Source organism: Typopeltis vanoorti, chromosome 7, assembly GCF_054136105.1.
Source record: "Typopeltis vanoorti isolate ZY-2024b chromosome 7, IOZ_Tvanoo_1.0, whole genome shotgun sequence".
Taxonomy (NCBI): domain Eukaryota; kingdom Metazoa; phylum Arthropoda; class Arachnida; order Uropygi; family Thelyphonidae; genus Typopeltis; species Typopeltis vanoorti.
Genome location: NC_143555.1, coordinates 152,286,590 through 152,310,347, shown reverse-complemented (window position 1 = coordinate 152,310,347; position 23,758 = coordinate 152,286,590). Strand labels below are relative to the sequence as shown.

Below are 23,758 nucleotides of genomic sequence, written 5' to 3'. Positions count from 1 at the left end.
ATAACATTAGACATATCTGCATTAATGTGTTTTGCATTATAGGAGATACTGAGACAGGAGTGTTGGTAGCTTGCTCCACCTTTGCAACGAGTTGCCCTGGCGTTGTACCACCTTACCCCAGTCCTGAAGATACTTTCAGGCGCAAACTTTGTTTGCTCACACTTGGATAAAGGATTAAACTAAATTTATTATACTCTAACCAAATGAAAAATAAACTTTCAATGTCCTAATTATCATTTAGCCAAGAAACTAGTGGCGACACTCAAGGAATTGGTAGGTCATTCCCTCTCCTACATAAAAAATACACAACACTTCATAAACAAAATTAGAAATATCACACTGAATGATGAAGATTTATTAGTCAGTTTTGACATAACTGCCCTTTTCACTAATGTCCTGATCAATGATACTATTCTTCTCATACAGAATATATTTCTGTCTGGTATCACAGCCCTCTTTGCACACGTACTTTGCTCTGGGTATTTTGTGTGGCAAAATAATTTTCACCTACAAAAGGAAGGTACGGCCATGGGCTAACCACCCCCAAAGCTCTTTTACATGGAAGATTTCGAGCAACAAGCTCTAGATTCAGCAACCTTAAAGCCCAAAGTTTGGCTCAATATGTTGATGATATTTTTGCTATTTTGGCCACAAAACATTAAATACATTCCTAATCCACCTGAACAAAGAAACACAAACGTATCCAATTCACCATCGAAATTGAAAACAATAACTTTCTTCCTTTTCTAGACACACTTGTCACACGTCCTACTTCAAGGTTGCATCTCTTTCATAGTCTACCACAAATCTACACAGCCAGGCCAATACACACCTAAAAAATCATACCACCATCTAACACAAAAACTAGGGGTCATCAGCATCCTCAACCACAGAGCCCTAACAATTTGCTCCAATGAGCAGGCACTGAACAAAGGATATGAAATTATTAGTCAAACGTTTGTAAAAAATGACTATAATAAAAAAAAAAACAGTTTACAAGATCCTCCACAAAATGATTACAAGAATGCCATAACCACCCCATACCTTAGGGGCATATCAGAAAAAAATAGAAAGAACACTACATAAATACATTATTAAGGCAACCTTCAAACCTTCATACATTCTTCGTTATCACCTTCCACATTTCCAGGCCTACCTATAGCAACATCCAACTAAATATGTCTTCCTCTCAACTTTCACATTACACCACACTGCCTCATAATCATTGCCATTATTTCCCTCTTTTGTGTCTACCTTATGTGGACTTAATTCTCCTGCTATCATCAGCAGCACTTCTACTCGCTTCTTTCCCTTTCTATCTTCATGAAAAATACTGTATCCTTCCATTTCTATTCCCGTTATGATATCATTTAGGACTGTAAGCAATCCAGGATCCTAACTCTAATATAACACTCTTATTAAGTTATGGATTAGGCCACCACATTTGCTGTATTAAAACTATCTATATGAATTTGTTCTCTGATGATGTTATAAATAGCTTTCATGTAGTTTTTCCCCCCAACAGGGTCAGGCCAGTAAAATAGCGATTAATCTAATCATTGTCACTTTCTTTGGCTTACTGTTTGAAATGTAATATAGCTTGTCTTTGTGTGTATATATATATATATGAAGAATTCAATGACTAGAACCGAGATTTAAGTACAAAGGTTTTAATATAAAAACACTACTAGTTTCGGCCTGTAACAGCCTTCTTCAGGTGACATTATAAAAGAAAGAAAAAACACTAAACATTGAAGGTTAAAAGACTATGAACAACATAGACAGTCTCTATACAGAATTAGCATGAAAACGTTGTAGTTGTATTTGAGGCTGTTCTTTCGTTTGTTGCATTGTTGGGAGAGTGCGTGCTTGCAGCCTCACGTGAACGCCAGTACATGATTACAGCTGAATGACTATCTGGGAGGTTGTAGCTCAAGTTGTTATTTAGATAAACAGGATTGAAGATGATTTCTCTAGATTCCACGATTTTTCTCTCAAGTTCGTCATTGCAATGGAAGATGTTAGTAGATTTTTCCCAGCAGACTTTGTGACTTTGGTTTTCATCATTAGGATTAGCCGAGAACAGGATATGACTTGATAATGCACTCGCTCGCTGTCTCTTGTAAGTAATGTCCCTCATGTGTTCTTCCATACGCAATTCGACAGATTTGTCTGTGCTCAAAATAAGGAACATCACAATCACACGATATTTTATATACACCAGGGTATTTGAGTTGATGATGACAAGGTTTTGGGTGGCTAATTAAGAAATGGATCTTTGGAAGTGGAGTGAACAAGGTTCTGATATTGTATTTTTTTTAGAACTTTTGCTAATTTATGTGAAACGGTACTTATGTAAGGAATAGATATATTGCCTTTGAATCTATTTGTTTCTTCTGAGTGATGTCTAGGAGGATTAAGAAGGAATTTTTCAATGATTTTCTTGGAATATCCATTAACTTCGAAAAAAGTTTTCAGATGGTTTATTTCTGTAAGAAGTTCATTTGGGTCATCAAAAAGAGAATGGGCTCTATGTCCCAAGGTGGAAATTATTCCAAGCTTATGAGGAGGGAAATGATGGGACTGACTGTGCGGATATCTGTTGATGTGTGTGGGCTTTCTATATATTGATATTTTGAGTTTACCAGAAGAACGAGTCAGTTTGACATCAAGAAAAGGCAAGGAATTATCCGTTTCAAGCTTGGCAGTAAACTTAATACTTTGATGTCAGCTATTTCTTCATAAAACTATGTATGTTAACCGAGTTAATGATCATTCTGTCATATATATATATATATATATATATGTATACTCCAGATGATGACCTTAATATAAAGTTCGAAATGTCGAATTAAAGTGATTATTCCTAACACGGTTGTAGTCTCCATACTTTTACTGAAATGAATGCTAATCATTGTCGCATGGTCTGCTTTGGAGGAGGACAGACCATGAAAAGTATACTACAGTTCCCACATCAACCAAACCTCAAGATTTGCTCCCTGAACATTTATTGAAGGCCTCTCAAGATTTAAAGCCAAAGTCATTGGAAAAATATCCCAGAATAAGAACATTGATGTCCTGTTACTTCAAGAGATCCATGTGCCTGATACTGCCCCCAAACAGACTCAAGATCTCTGGCCTCATCTTAGTGGTCCAGAGGTTCCATCATAGTTATGGTTTGGCCACTTACATGCATCCAGGCCTGCTTAATTGAACTCAGCCATACCTGACCTGGAATAAAGGTGCACAATCTTAAAAACTATAATGCCTACAAATTTCCATCTCAGCCATGGCCAAACGAAATGTTTATCTCCTCCTGCCCCCCCCCCCCCCCCCCCAACATCCAGTTATCTATGCAGGAGAGTTCAACCCACACCACTCCAGGAAGCTTTCACTCTGCCAGATGGGGAAAGGCATACACTTTTGATTTATGCATAGTCTCTAGAGACACTGACAACCATCCCAAAAGGGAGTTTGGTAAAAGAAAATTTATTAAACCATCAATACCATCCTGCCTGCACCCAAAAACTACACCAGATTTGTTAAATTGGTAAAAAGGGCAGTTAAAGCAACCATCCCTTGTGGTATCTAGGCCCCATTACACACCATGCTAGAACAAAGAGCTTTAAGATATGTTAGCCCTGCACAAGGAATATGGTGACCCATTAGTAGCTAAATAATTAATAAGGCTCCTGGATGACAATAAGAGAGAGAGAGAGAGAGAGAGAGAGAGAGATAGCTATCAGCCATGGAAGAACTCGACTTCTCTAAATCTAGTTGGAAAAGCTGTCCCTACTAAGAAACCTTATAGGAGCAGAACTTAAAACATAAAAGTTCTAGAGGTGACTCCAGACCACATTGCATCCCATTTATTTTTAACATCCAAGATCAGTCCAAATACTTCCAGAAAGAAGGACATACAAACTACACTGAGACACAACTTAGCTTCAAGCCCTAAAACTTGAGACCTCTGCCCAAATGGCCTCCTCTATCCTGAGTTCCTTAAACACCTTAGCCAGTGCAGAAGGGTATGGCTGTCAGTCCTGTTCTCCACCATCATCTCTACTGGAGCTACCAGCCCTCTGGTGAGAACCCAAGATAATTGCAGTTTCCATGGGGGAAAGATCCAAGCTCCATCGGAAACCTTTGCCCAATTGCCTTTCTATACTCAACCTACAAGCTCCTGGAAAGAATCATATTGAAAAGGATCTCCCCATTCATCAAGACAGCTCTCCCTACAGAGCAAGCTGGCTTTAACCCTGGAACAAACTGCTGTGATCAAGTCTTGGCTTTAAGAACTCAAATTGAGGATGGCTTCCAAAAGAAATTAAAATCTGGAGCTGTCTTCAATGACTTGACATTGGCCTATGATACAGCCTGGATCAGAAGCTTGCTCTCAAAGCTTATTTTCATCATAAAATGCAAAACAATCTTACACTTCCTAAAATCCATGCTCAAAAACAGAAAAATGTGGGTCCATATTGGAGGAAGGAAAAGCAGACCCAGATTCCTTTAGAATGGCATGTCCCGGGGTTCCGTTTTTGGCTCCAACTCTTTTCAATATCTATATATTGGACATTCCCTCAACAACAAGCAAATATATGTACACAGATGACATGACAATACTTAACCAATCACCTTCACCCATACACGGTACTATAGGTTGATCAACCTACCTCTTGTGTATGAGCTCAACATAAAAAAAAACAAAAAAAAAACACCTTCTTTTGACTTCCTGCAGACTTTGAAGAAATATTTCGAGCAGTGCCACTTAAAAGTAAATCCCACCAAAACAGTGTCCACACCTTTCCATCTTAACAGCAAAGAGGCAAACTGCCAACCTAATTTTCTTGGCAGCCTAGTCAAGAATGATCCTCATCCACAATACCTGGGAGTGAACCTGGATAGAAGTCAGATCTACAAAAATCATATTCATAAAGTAAAAAAACAAAATAAAAATGAGAAACAATATTATCTCAAGACTAAGTGGAACTAGCTGGGATTACAGAGCTGAGGCCTTAGGATCTCGGGTCTGGCCCTTGTTTACTCTGGTGTAGAGTACTGGGCACCAATCTGGGAAAGAAGTTCACACAAACATTATTGACTCTCAACTGTACATAACCATGCACATGAATAGTGGGATCCACTATTCCTGAAATCCGCCCCTCTGCCATGGCTACCAGTGCTTTCTGACATAGCTCAACCAAATATACAAAAAAAAAGCAGGCTCCACTAAAAGAACTTAAGAAAATCACAAACAACTCCCTATTGCCTCTCCACTCAACCCTTATAAATCCCCCTAGAACCTGGCTGAAGTCAAGGCACCCATTTTGGCACATATCAGCCTTTTCTGGTCCAGCAACTTCAACTCATGACATGTGGAACCAACACCAACAATGGACTATGAACTTAGTCCTCTCATATATTAATAGCTCTCTTTGAAAGACCCCTGCAGCTGCTAGCCCTCTTCATCCTTCTAGAAGACTATGGACAACTATCAACAGAAATAGGGTGAATCAGGGCAGATGTGGCTATCTCCTACATAAATGGAATGTGGCAAATAGCCCTTACTGTGATTGCACCCATATCTTACAGACTAATCAAACATATCATCAGTGACGTCCTCCTTGGCAACCTGCAGGAGATACATGGAGTGTCAAAGGAGGCTCTAGAGTGGCTTTCGACATTGAACTATAGCTGAATTCTGCATAAGAATACATACATACTGAATGAATATTGGATAATCTTGATGAGTCTATGGCCTCCATGGAGTTGCCCATATAATAATCATAAGAAGAAGAAGGAAGGGGTATCAACAACAGGATGTGACTGTTTTGCCACCATCTCGTACAACAGTGATCATACCATATTCACCTGGGGAGTATATTGATGTTTCAGTTAGCACAGGTTGCATGCACTACAAAGCTGGAAATTATGATAACACTCTGAAAATACTATGTTCAATCCCATGGTATCCATTATGGATTGGGAAGGATATCAGCATTGCATGGGAAGCCTTGTAAAGATGTTTAAACTGATGAGGAATCTGAATGTATCCTTAAACAAACAAACAGGATGAGAGTGATATGGATGTGCAGATTTATTAAGCAGGAGATCCATAAGAAGATGCGGAAGGAATATCATGAGAGTAAGGATGAGAGGTGGTATCAATGTTTCAAGCACAGACTGGAAAAATTATGAGTACTGAATAGAAAGGTAAATCAGAGTATGAAAGAAACTGACTGAGAAGGATAAAGGAAACCCTAAAGTATTTTATGGTTATGCTGCAAGCAAAAGAAAGCATAAATGTGGAAGAATAACTTTAGTGAAAGCAGACAGCACACATGTCAGAAGCAGATGTGATTGTTTAAATAATGAATGGAACTTTGGTGAGATCTATCAGCATATTATTATTATTATATGGGCACCTCCATGGAGTTCAAAGCTCATCATGGGAGACTAAAACTATTCACACAATCTATCATACCTCTCCTTGAACCAAATAACAGACAAAGCACTCACAACTGACTCTGGCAACCCAATCCGTTCATCACAACTCTTCAAGTGAAAAATCTAGTCTTCACACCTCTACTAACCATACTTTTAATTACTCAACTTCCAGGGATGACCTCTTGTTCTGCCCTATCTAGTCAAGTGCTCAAACATTTCTCCTTAATCAATCCTATAAAACCCTTTAAGTAACTTAAATATACAACATATCACATTTGACTGTCCTCACAGAGCCTATATGGAACCTGTAATATAACAGTTTCTACAGCTGCTGTTGATTGGCTATCAAACTTAGACATTCAATTTTAATTTTATGTATATACTTGTATATTTTTACATGTATATACGACTATAGTGTCACACTGTTGTATCCTTTTAAACATCTCTTATATATTATATTTTCCTGTATGTCCTTCTTTAGTGTGTGTGGTATATGCATGTATTCTTCTTAGCCAAACACTAAATAAATAAATAAGAAACTTAAATGTTTCTATCATATCCCCTCTTTTTTGCCTATCAACCAACTTCTGCAAGCCACACACCCTCAATCTATCCTATAGGATAGATTGAGGCTGTGTGGCTTGCTTAATATAAAGAGGTGTGTGGAAAACTTATATATAAAGAGTCAATAGGCTTCATTTCGGTGATGTAACATTATTTAAATTAAGGGGATATTAAATCCCACATTGTTTCAAAACCGAATAAGAAACTCATAGGGAATGTTCCACAGATCACTCACCAACTTGGTTGCCCACCTCTGAATCCTCTCCACCACTTCCTCATCCCCAAGAAACCCAGGAAATGAGACCTGAGCACAATAATCTAGATGTGGATGTATCACGACCTTGAATAACAACTTCATTATCTCTACTTGTTAGTGTGTTCTTCAATAGCAAAGTAATCTTATGAGCTACCTTATCAACCAGAGCAATATGTCCTTTAAACTTCAACTCTCTGTCTACTACCATCCCTAAATCCCTGGCTTCATCTATTTCCTGGAGTATAGTTCCACCAATGTGTTACAAAGCTTGTAATATATTTATCCCAAAATGCATAACTTTATATTTCTCCATATTAATCTGATACCCATTATTTTTTGCCCATACTGACAGCCTATTTAAATTATCCTGGAAGCTCTCCACATTGCCTTGATTCACTATTACTCCACGTAATTTTAAATCATCAGCAAACAACTGAATATTTCCTAATCACATATGTACAAAATAAACAGCAGTGGTCCAAGCACAGAGCCCTGTGGCACACCACTAGTCACCTGCTTTCTCCTGGATTTTGTTCCTCCATATCTACTTTTTATGAGCCATACCAGATGGATACCAGTTTCCTATCCATCCCCATCTGTTGCAGTTTGCATAACAGAGTTCCATGTGGTCTGTCAAATGACTTCGCAAAATCCAGCAGAATCATCATGTAGCCATTTTTTTTTATTCAACTCAGCATGACTCTATTATAAAAAAGTTAATAAATTACTAAGGCATGACCAACCCCTCACAAAGTCATGCTGACTCTCAGAGTATTATATTCTTATCCACCCATTCATGAATTCTCTTTTTAACCAATTTTTTCACTACTTTTATGACCACACTTGAGATACAGATTGGTCCATAATTTGCTACTGCAGTCTTAGAGCCTCTCTTATGCAATGGAATTATTTTGCCCTCTTTCCACTTGATTGGAACTCAACCAGTGTTGAAACTTAAAGAGCCTAGTTAGAGGCATTGATAGTTCCCATGCATATTCCTACAAATTGCAAGCTGATATCCCATCTAATCACACAGCTGTATTTACATTGAGATTCTGCAATGGGGGAGACAAGAGATCTGGGGGTTAATGATTAATAGAAACCTGAAATTCAGGGAACATATTACAAAAGTGGTGAACATAACCAAGAGGATTGCTGCAATACTGAGAAGGACACTGACCTGCAGAGATACAAGTTGTCATTCCATTTTATAAATCCCTGATCAGACCACACTTGTTCTCAAATTTGATCCCCAGGATTTGAAGAGGATAAATTAACTGTGGAAATGGTACAGAGGCAGATAACAAAGACAGTTTCAGGACTATACAATGTTAGTTATGAGGATCAACTGAGAGAATGCAGACTGCAGAGTTTGGTAGATAGAAGAAGGAGAGGTGATATGACTGAGACTTTTGAATTGTTGAGAGGTAGTTACAGGGTTGACACTGTGGAGTTCTTTTGCTTGCTGGAACAGGGGAAAGGAGCAAGGACAAGCTAGCATCCCTGGAAGTTATGAAAGGAAGCTGTGAGCAAGAGGATGATTGAAACATGGAATGCATTGGCTGATAGTGGTGAGAGCATGAACGGTCAATGAATTCAAGGAATGGTATGATAGACTTAGTGTTTTCTAGGAAGGATGTCCCACGATGAATCTTTTGACTCTATGGAGGCCTGAATCATAATAATAATAATATCCTAAGACCCTTCGATTCATCCACCTGTGGTTCCCACATAAATATCTGTAACATATGACATAGCACAGACCTCACTTGGAAGATGTAACCTTCCAAGATAGTTGAGTTATTGAGTGGCCACTCAATAACTCAACTATCTGCTTCTGACTATCAACACTTATTAAGGTTATTCTTCCATAGTCATTCCTTCTGTTACTTCCATATAACGAAATAACTCTTTGAGATTTCCTTTGGCCTGCTCAACTAGTTTCTTCTAATAATGTGATTTTTCCTTCTTTATTATGCTGGTCACCTTTCTTGCCTGACCCTTGTGCTGTTCATAAGTTTGCTGGTCACCTTTCTACCTCCCCCACAGCATTTAATTTTTCTGCAGCTAATGCATAATGATATTACTCATTCACGTAACTCTTACCTGATTTACCCTCATTACCTTAGGTGTGCAATTTAATACCTCTAAATGCCATTAACTATTTCCCATGCACTACCAACATCCTTCTCTTGCAAGGTTTATGCTTGCTTTGAGCTTCCTCCTAAGATTGTCGTAATCATCTGTCTTGTAGTTCCACATATGAGTAGGATAATTATGAGTAGTTAATAATTATGATGATTATGAGATATTTATAATTATGATAAATATGAATAAGATAATCAGGTATTGGACATGAGGAAGAAACAAGCAAGAGTTAGTGGTGATTGTGGGGACAAATGATTTAAGTGGACATAAGGAGCATGTGATAGCTAATATCAGGAGGTTATTGAGAAGAGTACAAGATAACAGTGTAGTGGGAAACGTTGTCAGTGTGTTGCCGATGTATGACAATGATAAGCTGCAACTTGGGGCCAAAATCATGAATGGTATGCTAGTGGCACTATGTGAGGAGAAGTGAGTACAGTTTGTAGATGTGTTTGAGGGAAGAATGAAAATATACAGGTGAGATTAGTTGCATTTAAATGGCTTTGGAGTGAGTGCACAGGAGAAAGTGTTGCTGGATGGAAGTAGTGTGTGATGCCTGCAAGAGATGAAGTGAAAAATCAGGAAAGTGGTACTGAAGAGATAGAAGTGTTTGGCAGTGAAAACAGTAGTATTGTGAGAGATGAAGAGAGAACGGTGATGCAAGAGGAACAGGGAAATGGGGAAAAAAGGAGAGTGGATGTTGAAAGTGGTAGTGAACATGTGTATGAAGATGGAGAATATTGCAATGTGCAGGGCCGGCTCTACCGGCAGTGCAACATGTGCATTTACTCAGGGCAGCAAGTTTGTGAGGATGACAAAATTGGCCTAAACTATACAAAAAAGAAATCATAAAAAAGTCATTTATTCCTTCTCTGTTAAAACCAGACTTTAGGATATCGTTAGTTAAATTTTTACATAATAAAACTTCATTGTACTGTATATTTTAAAAAAATCATAATCATTTAAAATAATGTAGTATTATGCTGCGTTTAATATTGCACTGTCAGTGTTAATATCAGACGACATGAATAGTAGAACACCTCCTATCTTGCATTTATTTCTGATTCAATTGCTGGCTGTGAGTTGACCCTGACCTGAGGGTAAATCGCATTTAACCAATGAGACCAAACAATCATAATGAGATAATTGGTTAAGAGTAAACTAATTAAAGAAATAGAATCAAAATACATAAATACAGTTGTGCAGTGATTGTTAATAATACTTTTTTTGATATTGTTATTAAAAGTTGCCAAAAGGTGTCATTTATGTCACACCTTATAAGGTGTGACACCTTTTGATGTGCTTTGCATTATGGGATACTAAGGCAAGTGATGTGAAGTCATACCACCTATACCATGAGTTGCTCCAGTCCTGAAAATACTTCAGGTGCAAACTTTGTTTGCTTACACTTGGATAAAGGATTAAACCAAGTATATAATTTCTTGGTATCTTTAATTTTCAAAGGATGAGCCTATTTCTGATCCCAAAACTAAATTTAAACTTGAGTTTTTCTTTCTTATTATTGAAAGAAATGAGTTCTATCCATGAAAGATTTGGGCAATTGGAATACCACAGTTCACAATTTTCGTTTTTATATCTTCTTCTTCCTCTGTGCATTTTCCCGCTTCCATTGCAGGGTCTGCATGTTACGTAGATATGACTCTTGTTAGTACAACTCTCAGCTGGCCTGTCGCTGAGGGGAAATGTATTTTTGACTGTAGCAGCATGTATCCACGGGGCTGGTTTGCCTACGTTCAGGATGAAAAACCCCAGATAAACTGGGGGGAAAAACCCTGTTGTCCACGGCCAAGACCAGCTAACTTGGCTATGGCTGAGAAAGATCCTTAAGCTCCTCACATCGTCGATGGGAATCAAACCTAAGACACTCCTTCCCCAGGCATATGGTTGGGAAGCACACAGCCACTAAGCTAAACGTGCAGACTATTTTTTGTTCTTATATAATATCTCTAAATTGAAATCTGAGGTAACAAATGAGCTTTCAAACAAATGTAAAAATCTAGAAAGTATTCTAATGCATCAAGAAAATAGAGACATTGATGCTATTGAGCTATTTGATGAATTGAGAGTTTCTCACTAAGTACCAGAAAATACGCCACCAATTGAAGTGCTATCGTAAAAATAATCATAATTAAAATTCTGAATATTTTTACGAATTGTTTATGTTAAAATGTTTATTAGTTTTGTTTTCATAACACACATTGTCGGCACTTGCGATGTTCCCGTTATGGAAATTGTTTTGTCAAAAGTGATATGTAAAGAAGTCAAAAAATTGATGTACTTACCAGATTTGATATTCGTATTACTTAAAAGAATTTTATCGTAATTTAAAATTATCAAAGGTTGTGTTTTATGAAACATTCTCTTGTCGCTAACGGAGACAACGTGTCAGCCATTATTTATACCTAACTTCTTGCTTACCAGTTTATTGGAGTGCGCATGCTTGCCGAGAAGTTTGACGAGTGATTGACAGCTGACAAGAAAGCATTCAGTATTGGAGTAATGGCTGTAAACAAGATAGCATTCGGAAGGAATTTAGAACACAGGCCAGCAAGCAGATATTTAGGTTTGGAGGAACTTAAGTTTTTTTTATGAGACAGTCGGAGGAAAATTAATAGTATATTCCGAAAAAGGAATCGTGGAACTATTAAGTTTTAATGTGGAATAAGTATGTGGATAAATAAAAGAAAATATTGCTATATGCGTTTTAAATGGAATATTGGAGGAAACACTAATTGAAAGATTTATAGTAGATTCCGAAAAGGGAATCGTAGAGCTGTAAGTTTTTTTAATTGGAAGAGTAATAATGTCAATAAGCATTTAGTGAATAAAAGAAGAATTTGCTATTTACGTTCTAAAGGAATGTTCGAGAAAACTCTGATTAGGAAGTTTCATCTGTATTAAGGACGCCGGATCTGACTGTTATTTCTACTGAAGAAAAGAGATAGAATTAAGTTCGGAAGAATTAATGTGTGCTACATAAGTGATGAGAAAGGATCCTGTAAAAATGAAGAATAGAGTCATATATCTTCAGAAAAGGTCTTGACAGAGAAAGAAACTGGCTATGAACATTTTTTGCGATTGTGCAAACAAAGTGTTTAGTCTAGTCTTAAGTTAAGTTAATTTTAAAAAGGCCTTGGATCCAATTAAATTTGTAGTTAGTTATGTAAAGTTGTTTGAAGTGTATATATATTGTTTTTTATTAAATGTGTTTATTTTGTATTTTGGTCTTGAGTCAGTGATTATTTGGATTCTGAAGAGTTAATTGGTGCAATAAGATCATTGCACCAATTGGAGTGAACCCTTGTGCATATAATAATATATAGGTACACTCGGAATTAAAAAAAATAATTGTTAGAAACAGAGATCATCTCTATGGTAAGATTAATATTAAGATAATATCTAGTAATATATTCTCTATATAAAAATCCACCAATTATTAACACTATGTTACATAGTTGAAAATAACTTTGCTCCTAATGTTGCAGTAGCCTTAAGAATATTACTGTGATTACCAGTAACAGTTGCAAGTGCTGAGCATAGTCCTTCAAAACTAAAGCTTATTAAAACTTATTTACATTCTAGAATGGACAAAACTCAATGGGAAGGTCTTGTCATGATTTCAATTGAACATGAAATCAGTCAGAAATTAGACTACACTGGCTGATATTTGTGATTTCGAATATGAGAGCAAGAAAAATTTTGTTTTAAACAGTACGTTTGCATTTTCACTGTTAAAATGTAAATTAACTTATGCTAGGACATGACACGTGATCTAAAATTAAAAAAAAAAATTATATTTACTATAGTTACAAGCTTGTGATTTAGCAGTTCTTTATTCTGCATGATGTGATGAGCATCGTTACATGTGAGTTAATAGTAATACATTATAAAAACAATATTTTTTAGGTTGTTGATAGTATTTGTGATATTAATGAATTTTGAAGCAATAAAATTATTGATTTTCAAATAAACTAACTTTTAATAACTGCCACTTTGTTATAATTTAATTAAATTTTCAACAGAACAGATCTGTGTTTGACGAGTATACTCATCTTCGCTTGATTTTGATTGCCCATTAAGATGCACATTTTCAGAACAAAATTCCGCCGTTAAAGGGTTAATTGTCTCTCTCTTTCTGTAAAAAATATAGTTTATGATCATTTTTCATTAACTTATGAATTTTCATTAGCTAATGCTACTATTTAGAATTTATGATCAGACATGTTGAAGTCTAGCTTAACATCACTGCTTTTAAGATGTCCTTAAAAGAATTTTCTTAGGGGGAAAGTGCAGCAAAATATGCTACTGCACAGGACGACAAAATTCCTAGGGCCAGCCCTGGCAATGTGAATGGGGAAGTTGAAACTGAACAGATATATGTGGTAAATGGTGATAAAGGTGATTGGACAGGTGTGGGAAAATCACAACCAACAAGTGGATTGGATAGGACTGATTATAGACCTGAAAATGAATTACTGTGTTTGTTTACAAATGCCAGAAGTATCAGAAATAAGGGAGATGAAATGGTTTCATTAATTCAACCCAAATCATTGGAATAAGTGAAACATGGTTGAATGAAGATGATATCGTAAAGGGAATAGAAATGGAAGGATACAGTATTTTTCGTGAGGATAGAAAGGAGGAGGAGTGCTGCTGATGATAGCAGGAGAATTATGTCCACATAAGGTAGACATGAAAGAGGGAAATAGTGGCATTGGTTATGAGGCAGTGTGGTATAACATGGCAGTTGACAGGAAGACATATTTAGTTGGATGTTGCTATTGGCCCGAAAATGTGGAGGGTGATGATGAAGAAATGTATAAACAACCTGGATTAATGAACAAAGGAAGGGTAATTATTATGTGTGATTTTAATCATGGGTACAAATTGCAATGAAGAGATAGCATTTAGTAATAAGAAAAATGAATTTCTTGAGTTCTTGAGAGATAACTATCTCAGGCAGCATGTAAAGGAGAGCAGGCAAGGATCGAGAGCTTTAGATCAGATCATTTCATCATAGGATGTAATTGTTGGAAGTTTTTTTTTTTTTTCACTTGGTTAGACTATAATAAATTTAGTTTAATCCTTTATTCAAGTGTAAGCAAACAAAGTTTGCCTCTGAAGTATCTTCAGGACTGAGGCAACTCGTGGTAAAGGTGGACCAAGCTCTCATCACTCCTTGTCTTAGTATCTCCCATAATGCAAAGCACATCTCCTTGTGGACGTGTATAATGCTTTGCATTAAGGGAAGCTACTCAGACCGGTTTTGACCTTCATTGAATGTTCAAATACAGGTCAAACTCCCAAAAACTCAGCATTGTTCCCCTCAGTAACAGGCTCATGGTGCCACTGAGAAGAACTCTCAGCGTTGGTTCTACCCTGTGGCAGGCTCACCCCACCACCGAGCAGAGCTGCTCATTTGCTCATATGTCATTTGAGGGCAACAGCCTTGCCATTTATCACCCAAGCTTCCAACTGGTTTCGACCTTTATTGAGGTCTCATCAGTGGGAGCCAGACCCAGAGGTGATGATACCAAGGTGGAAGCAATGGAGAAGTCATATTTACCTATACGAGTTGCCAAAAGGTGCCCCACCTTATTATTAAATTACTCTTGATTTAGAGAAAGATGTTGGACATTTTTTTTTCACTTAGTTAGACTATAATAAATTTAGTTTGTTATAGTCTAACCAGACCTCAATAAAGGTTGAAACCGGTCTGGGTAGTGGCCCTTCCCTTAATGCATAGCATTATACATATCTGCAAGAAGATGTGCTTTGCATTATGTGAGATACTAAGCAGGGCCGACCTTCTCTATAAAAGGGCCCTAAAATATTTTTCAAAGGTAAAAATTAAAGGATTTGAAATAAACGTATTGTAAAACCTCTTACCTGCAAATGATTTTGGCATAGGAAAACAAAAAAAAAACACATTCAAAATATAACAAGTTAACATAACGTTTACTGAACACAAAACAAAAGTACTAAATAATTAAAATAAAAAAATGTTTAACACAAACAAAAGTAACCTGGCTCACCAACTAGCACACAAAAACTATTTACAATTAATTATTGTTTAAAGTAATAAAAAAAATTAATTTAAGCACATAAAAAAATAAATAGGCTTACTATTTAGGGGCATAGTTTTACTAACACGTATACTGCTTAATATGTATTTATTTAAATATGCGATTTTTTTTTTGCTATGTCATTAATCATTTCCAAAAAGTTACAATTTTTGGCAATTTCCTTTTCGATGCTTAATATAGCAAGAGCAAGTGCATTTAAGCGTTCTTTGCACATACTTGACCGAAGATAATTCTTTATCAATTTTAATTTACTAAAAGAATACTCTGCACTTGCTATAGTAACTGGTAATGTAAAGAAAACTTTCAATACAGTTAGCACATTTGGAAATAGTTCATTATAACTATTATTTAATATATATTGCAATATGTCTTGTGCGTTATTTACATTTTTTTGTCCAAGATCAATTCTCGTAACAAACCAATTTCCTGGATTGTCTTCGTTTACATCTTTACTATAATATTTTACAAAATCCCTTGGGCGGTTTTCTAGTTCATTTTTTTCGAATGTTTTTACATTAGTGATTAATTTAAAATAAGAAATAACATTGGGTATATTTTTAAATCTCTCATCTATTTGTATAATAACAGTATCAATCAGAACGTTGAAAAAGTGACATCTAAATTCCTCTACGGTTTAGTAAAACTTCATCTTCTGCTAGTTCAGAAAATAATCTTTTTCTTTTTCGAATTCTTTTTTCAGGGAAGTCTTCGGAAATATTCAAGTTTCGTGCTATCATTTTTGCGTAGTCTAAAAATGTGTTAAATTTTGATCTTAAATTTTGGATTTCATTTTTAATTTTATTCACTAAATTAAAAGCAGAGTCAAGAACAATTGTTTTTGCTTGAAATAGTTTGTTGATACTATTAATTTTTGAAAATATTGTAAACCACACCGATAAGCTTAAAATAAATGGCATTTCTTGTAATGAATCTAGTAGACTTTTAGCTTCGGATACTGCTGTGTTATCGTTAATTGCACCAATAAATTCTTCTAGGCATTATAAGTTTGTTCAAACTGTGTATACACTGCTTTGACTGCATCTATTTTGCTTTCCCATCGAGTATCACATAATGGTTTAAGCGTAATATTTAAATACTTTTGTATAATTTCCCACCTTTTTGTAGATGCAGAAAATACGCAGTATAAACGTTACAATATTCCAAAAATTTTTTTTACAATATATACTACTGGAAGCAGCATCACAAATGATCAAATTAAAAGAATGTGATAAGCAAGGTACATAAATTGCATGAGGATTTAAACTAATTATTCTAGATTGTACACCTTTATATGTTCCCTTCATATTGCTACCGTTATCGTATGCTTGCCCTCTACAATTCATAATATCTAAATCAAGCTCACCTATTCTTTTTAAAAGCGAATTTGCTAGTCCTTCACCAGTTACTTCAATAAATCCTATAAATGACTCATTTATAATTAATTTTTTGTCTACAAAATTTACATTTCTAATAATTATTGAAGTTTGTTCCTTGTGAGAAATATCAGGAGTACATCTATTTGGATACTGTAATATATGGCTGCTTTTATATCGTCTTTAATTTTATAAAGGACTTCATTACTTAATGCAGCAATAATTTCCTCTTGAAATCTATGCGCCAAATGATGCACAATTCTTTTTTTCGTATTTTTAATTCTGTTTACATGATCGATTAGCACAAGATCATGTTTACTTAATAATTCTATTAAACTTAAAAAATTTCCATTATTCGGCGTTCCTATCGTTTCATGGGATCCTCGAAATGACAGATTATTACTTGCTAAAAATAGAATTACATCTTACAATTGTTTGGAACAGTAATTTTAGACGTTCCGTTTCTTTATTTATATTAATTTGATTTGTTCTGTCAACAGTCGAACATAAATTAAGCCTTTTTAATAATTCTTGCCAAGCAATAAAAGAATTAAAGTGACCAACAGAAAGCTCATGATCTCGAATTACAGATGGCAGTTTTCTCCATTTATTAAAACCATATATAAATCGTGTTGATTGATCTTTTCCTCTTCTTTTGGAAAATAATACACAACAAAAGCAAAATACTGAGTCTTGAGCTTTTGAGTAAACTAACCAGCTGCGAAGCTGAGTTTCACCATTCGGCATTTTTTTTTAAACAGTACGATGTAGAAACTGATCTACCTTCAACATTCTTACCGAATGCATCTTGATGATGTTCTTTAGGTCTGGTTTTAACACAAAATAATCTAAATTTATCAGCTATAATATTTGGCCACAAACCTGGATCATTTATATTCACTTTAACATGATTGCTATTATTGTTTTCATCATTATTTGCTGTATCCAAAACGTTTGTATAATCAGACGCATCTTTTTCGACGAATCCCACAGTTTCTACATTTTCGTTGAAAAGTTGTGTAGCTTGTTTGGAGTTTTCTTCTTCAGTTGAAGTTTGAATCGCAACTGCTAAAGTCGTAGCAATTTCGTTGTCAGATTTATTTTGTAGCCATGAAAACAAATCTATTTGTGACGTTTTGAGATTTTGCTTTTCTTCTTTTCTCTTTTCTGCTGATTTCCTTTTTTGACACACAGAGGGATACTTTCTTGGCATGGACATTATGGGTTAGGCTTTGCCTGTCGAATAAGTAAATAATATTAAATATTAATAAATGAAAGACTTAATTCGGTATGTTAGTCAAGTAAATAATTGTTTAATATCCGACATGTTTCACTGACTAATATCTGTCAGCATTTTCAGGGATACACTGGTAAGCAATAGAAAGTAAGAAAAACTAGGAAACTAACCGACAATTCTAAAAATTATATAAAGTTATTACTGTGCGTGATACAGTATGCGTGTCGCAAGTACAACGTTTTATTTGTTGAGATATTTGTTGTAATTTTCATGAAAGTTCATTTCTTTTTGGTTAAATGATCTAATAAGAGTTTTCCATATATCTGGTAGGATTAGGCCTTGATTCTTATTTAAGTTACCTGTTGAACGGGTGACTGTAGCAGCTTCTTTGAATGTTCTGGAATGATAGTTCTCTTCTACGTAGGGCATATGACTCATATCCCATTCGCTGTTATGGTTGGTAGAGGCAAAGCGGGAAGAAAGGCCTGATATATCTTGTCTGTTATTCCTTACGTAGCCTATGTGTTCTTTCTTTACTTTCAAAACTTCTAGATGTCTGTCCGATGTAATTGATGCCGCATGAACAGGGTATGCTGTAAACGCCAGCGTATTTGTAGTAAGGATGGCTATCTTTCGGGGATCTTATAAATTTTTGAATGATCTCCATAGGTTTGAAGGTTACTCTGATATTATATTTGATAATCTGATATGATAATATGATATCTGATATGATAATATAATATCTGATAATTATATTATATCTGATATTAAATTGATATTATATGGTTTTAGAAGAAGAGCTAATTTTTTGGATATGGTACTAACAAATGGAATTGTTATAGAGCTGATGTATTGGGTTTCATCTCGTTGTCTTTGTGGTATGTCATTGAAGAGAATCTTGTTGATAAGTCTTGTAGGGTAGCCATTTAGGGATAGATCTCTGGATATTTTCATTAATTCTTCTTGTAAGTCGCCAGGGTCTGTGGTACATTGTATAGCCCCTTTTTTAAGTATATGGATAATGCTGAGTTTCTGGGATATGTGGTGAGACGAGTCGAAATGGCAGTAGCATCCAGTGTTGGTAGGTTTTCTATATACCGACAGGTTGATGCTATTGTCAGTTTGTTTTTTAATTAGGACGTCTAGGAATGGAAGTTTATTATCTTTTTCTAGTTCCAATGTGAACTTGATAGTGTTATGGAAGTAATTAATTTTGTTTAGATAATCCATTAATTTTTTTTTTTGTGATTCCAAATGATGAAGTCGTCATCAACATACCTAAACCATGTAGTTGGTTTAGGGGTAATTTGGGATAAAATTTGAGTTTCCAAATTTTCTAAGAATAGGTCAGCACAAGAAGGAGAGAGGGCTACCCATGGCTATCCAGTGAGTTGTTCGTAGTAGGTTTTTTGCCATGTAAAATAATTCGATGATAAACAATGCTTGAACAACTTGGTGATGTTTGGTGGGAACAAATTTTCTAAGATCTCGATGACTTCTGAAACTGGAATATTTGTGAATAGAGATGTGACATCCAGGCTAGCCATAATATTATCTTCAGAGACACAGCTGTTTTTTAATTTCTCTAAGAAATGTTGGCAGTTCTTGATATAAGAATCCGTGTTGTGAATGTGTTCCTGTAACATTTTGGCTAGATATTTTGATAGTTTGTAAATGCTGACAGATATTAGTCAGTGAAACATGTCGGATATTAAACAATTATTTACTTGACTAACATACCGAATTAAGTCTTTAATTTATTAATACTAGTGGTCAAGAAAAAAGGTCATAATATTAAATATTTTTATCCCATGAATTAACAAAAAGTTAAATATGTACATACTTTTTACAATATTACAAAATTTTAGAAACACTCAAGGAACGTGTTTATTTTTTTCATTTGTTTACTTCAGTACATCAGTTTCACCCTTATCTATCACTATTAACTGAGTTGAAATTAATGTAGTTGAGATCTAATCACATGCAGACAACACTTCATAATCCTGAATATTGATAATACACTTCACATAGCTTTAAAAATAACTTACCATATTTACTGGAATATAACTGGTCCTCGCGTATAACTCGCACCCCTGATTTTACTTTGCAAAAAGAAGAAATTGAAAAGTTACGCGTAACCTTGCACAGAAAAAAAAGTTTAATCACGTTCACCTCATGGCAATAGTTACTTGCTTCCAGTGGCAAACCACGTGCCCTCCATACTAGCCAATACGTCTGCAGATGCAAGTAAAAGCAGGTCATTTTATTGTATCACTGAATAAGGTACAAACATTTGCAGTCTGTGTAATATATTTCTCAACAAATAGTGCAATTAGAGACAGCCAGGATAAAAATGGCACTAACTAATGAATCTCATGTCCCTTCCACCAAAAACTATGCTATTTAGCCACAAGCAAAACCATATGCTGCACTGGCAAACACTAAAAACTAGATGTGTGGGAGTCTGTCCCCCCCAGCTCAAATGCAGAGCAACAATAAAAATCAACAGAAAGTGTTAAAATTCGTAAACGTGTTAAAGCTAGGAAATATATAGTGAATATTGTTATGGCACTTACAGATATTGAATTTGGTTGAAGAGAATTAGCATTTCAATCCAAAAATTGTCTGCTGACTTTTATCTTTGACTCGTGCGATCTTTTGTTAATACCGCCAATCATATGCACATATCTTTACTGGCCTAGTGCCATGGCTGTCTGTTCATTAGTCATTTGTGAAGGATTGTTCATTAAGTATCTCAAGTCTTGTAAATTACTGCTAATTTTTGCTTGAAATAATGGGAAAGCAGATGGTGCTATTTGGGTAGGATGCACACAAGGAAACTGCTCTCTAGGCAGGAAATAGCAATTGCAATATATGCAGGGATTTTACGAAAAAAACTGAAAATTATAGTTTCCGAAAATCAATGTAAAGGAAATTAAACTAAATTTATTATAGGATATATTTGTGAGAGGGATTTCACACTTTCCTCCAGTTGGTGAGAGTGATCACCTGGTTTGAGGCTAGTCAAATGCATAATTTAGTGATGAAAGGATATATGTGGAATTATAAGGCTGGTGATAATGACAAGCTTAGGAGACAGCTTGGACTAATAATATGGAATGAGGACTTGAACGGTAAAAAAATTGATTATGAAGGCCAAAAGGCTGAATAAGATAGGTGTAAAATGAGGAGCTTAAGGATGAAGTCTGGAAGAAGAAGGAGATACTTTGGAGGCAGTACAAGATGAATAATGGTAATAATCAGTTACCTGAAGACTATAAAGAACAAGCCAGGAGAGCGACTCAGTTAATAAGGAAAACAAAAGTGCAGTATGAACAGAAATTGGCAAACCAGGTGAAGAAATAGCCTACAAAGTTTTTTAGATATGTGCGCAAATAGAAGGAAGAACATGGTAAGATGAAGTTAATGGATGAAAGTAGTGGAATGGTAACTGCTGCAGAAGACATTGTTGAGGTATTCAGTGATCAATTTATAAGGGTGTTTTATCCTGATCAGGGTGAAATCATGAGGAAATTAAGTGTAAGGACATAGAAGGGAAATGGCTTAACTGTAATAAGGAAATAAATAAACTTGATGTCAATAAGGCAATAGGATTTGATGATATCTCACCATGCATCTCAAGGGAATGTTCCAGGGAAATGGTAGTAGCATTGGAATGCCTGGGGAGATGAATATACAGTGGTGTACTTGGATTTTGCAAAAGCTTTTGATAGACTTCCACACGAGAAGCTGTTAAATAAATTGAAACTGACGGAACTGAATAACAGACTTCTGAGTTGGATCAGTGACTGGCTGTCAGATAGGCATCAGAAAGTTGTATATGGGAGGTGCAGTATCCCGTAAGAGGATGGTCACTAGTGGTGTATGGCAGGGGTCAGTTTTGGGACCATTGCTGTTCAATTTGTATGCTAATGATACCGAGATGGGTTTAACTAGTGATATGCAGCTGTTTGCAGATGATGCAAAATTTGTGACATTTTTACAATATATTAGTAAGTTAATAAAACATGATCTCCTTTTAACAAACCTATGCTGATAACTATAGAGAATATTGCTGTTATCATTTCTGTATTCTAGTTCTCACTTCAGTACCTTCACCACGACTCCAGATATAAAGATTGGCCTATAATTTGAAGATACAGCCTTATCACTACCTTTATGCAGTGGAACAATTTTACCCTTCTTCCATTCCTTGGAACCTGTGCTGTTGTAAGACTTTTATTAAACAGGCATGCCAATGGTACTGTGAATTTCCTAGAACATTCCCCGAAGACATGTAGTGACGTGTCATCAAATCCTATCGCCTTAATGACATCGATTATTTATTTCCTCAAATACCTTCTGCTCACTCACAATTAAGTCTTCCTTTCCTGTGTGTCTTCTACCTAAATAACTCAATAATTCCTTAAAATACTCTGGATTAGAGATAGACGTTGAAAGTTTTTCCACTTATACTATATGGTATTACAAAAGGTTATACCTTTTGGCTACCTGTATATGGAAAATATGACTTCTGCATTGTTCAACCTTGGTATTACTTCTGGGTCTGGTCCCGCTGATGAGACCTCAATAAAAGGCGAAACCGATCTGAGAAATGACCCTTTCCATAATGCATAGCAGTATACATGTCTGTAAGGATATGTGCTTTGCATTATGGGATGGTAAGGCAAGTGATGTGAAGTCATTAGCCTCTATATAGGAGTTGCCCAGTTGTGAAATTACTTCATCTGCAATCTTTGTTTGCTTACACTTGGATAAAGGATTAAACCAAGAATATAATTTCTAGGCACCTTTAATTTATGGTAGAAAGTGGAATGAGATGATAAGACTGAGTGAGATGAGAGATCTATAAACTTTTGAAAGGTGTTATAGGATACTGATGAAATTTTTTGTTATATGGAGGGTGGGTAAATGTGAGTGGTGAATTTGTGTAAATTAAGTTCGCATACAGTTAAAAAAGGAATGAGAGCTAGTTTGTTTTCCCACAATAAAGTGAATAAGTAGAAAAGTTTGCCTGTTGTGAGTGCATCTAGTGTGAATGAGGATATGAGAAAGTATGATTACTAGTGTGGATGATGAATATCTTTCCTAATGAATTTTTGATTCTCTGAAGATCTCTGATAATAATTAAAAAAAAAAAAGAAAAAAAAAAGGAAAGAGAGATGAAACAGTAAAGAATAAGCATTTTTAAAAATTTTTTTACTTTATTTCTATGTCCAATTTTAGGATACTCACCTGGAACAGTAACATTTGGTGTTTCTGACATTCCTGGCATGGGTTGGTAATCATGAGGACGTCTGATTTTCAAGCTTTGTCCTTTGAAGTTGATACCATCAAATGCCATTGCTTGAGTTGTTTCATCAATAGATCTGAACTGCAAAATATTAAATTAATAAAATGTTCTAAATACCATTACATATTGTAACAGTGCAATAAAATTATTGTTTCATAACTGGTTTCATTATTGCAAGGTTAGAGGCTAAGACACCTGAAGAATTTAATATAATATTGTAGCATATAATTTCATATTATGTATAATTTACTATAAGTAGTTCCATGTAAATTCCAATGTGTCCAAAACACAAATATCAGCCCACTAGTT

At 35.4% G+C, this 23,758-nt stretch overlaps 1 protein-coding gene across 1 annotated transcript in view; it reads right to left on the bottom strand.

Annotated features, from left to right (window-relative positions):
* LOC150105213 (splicing factor U2AF 50 kDa subunit-like) overlaps nt 1-23,758 on the bottom strand; it is a 432,010-nt gene that overhangs the window by 95,169 nt on the left and 313,083 nt on the right. The window contains exon 7 of the mRNA XM_090395532.1: nt 23,392-23,530. Within this exon, the coding sequence (XP_090251658.1) occupies nt 23,392-23,530 (139 nt within the window). The remainder of the gene's footprint in view (nt 1-23,391; nt 23,531-23,758) is intronic.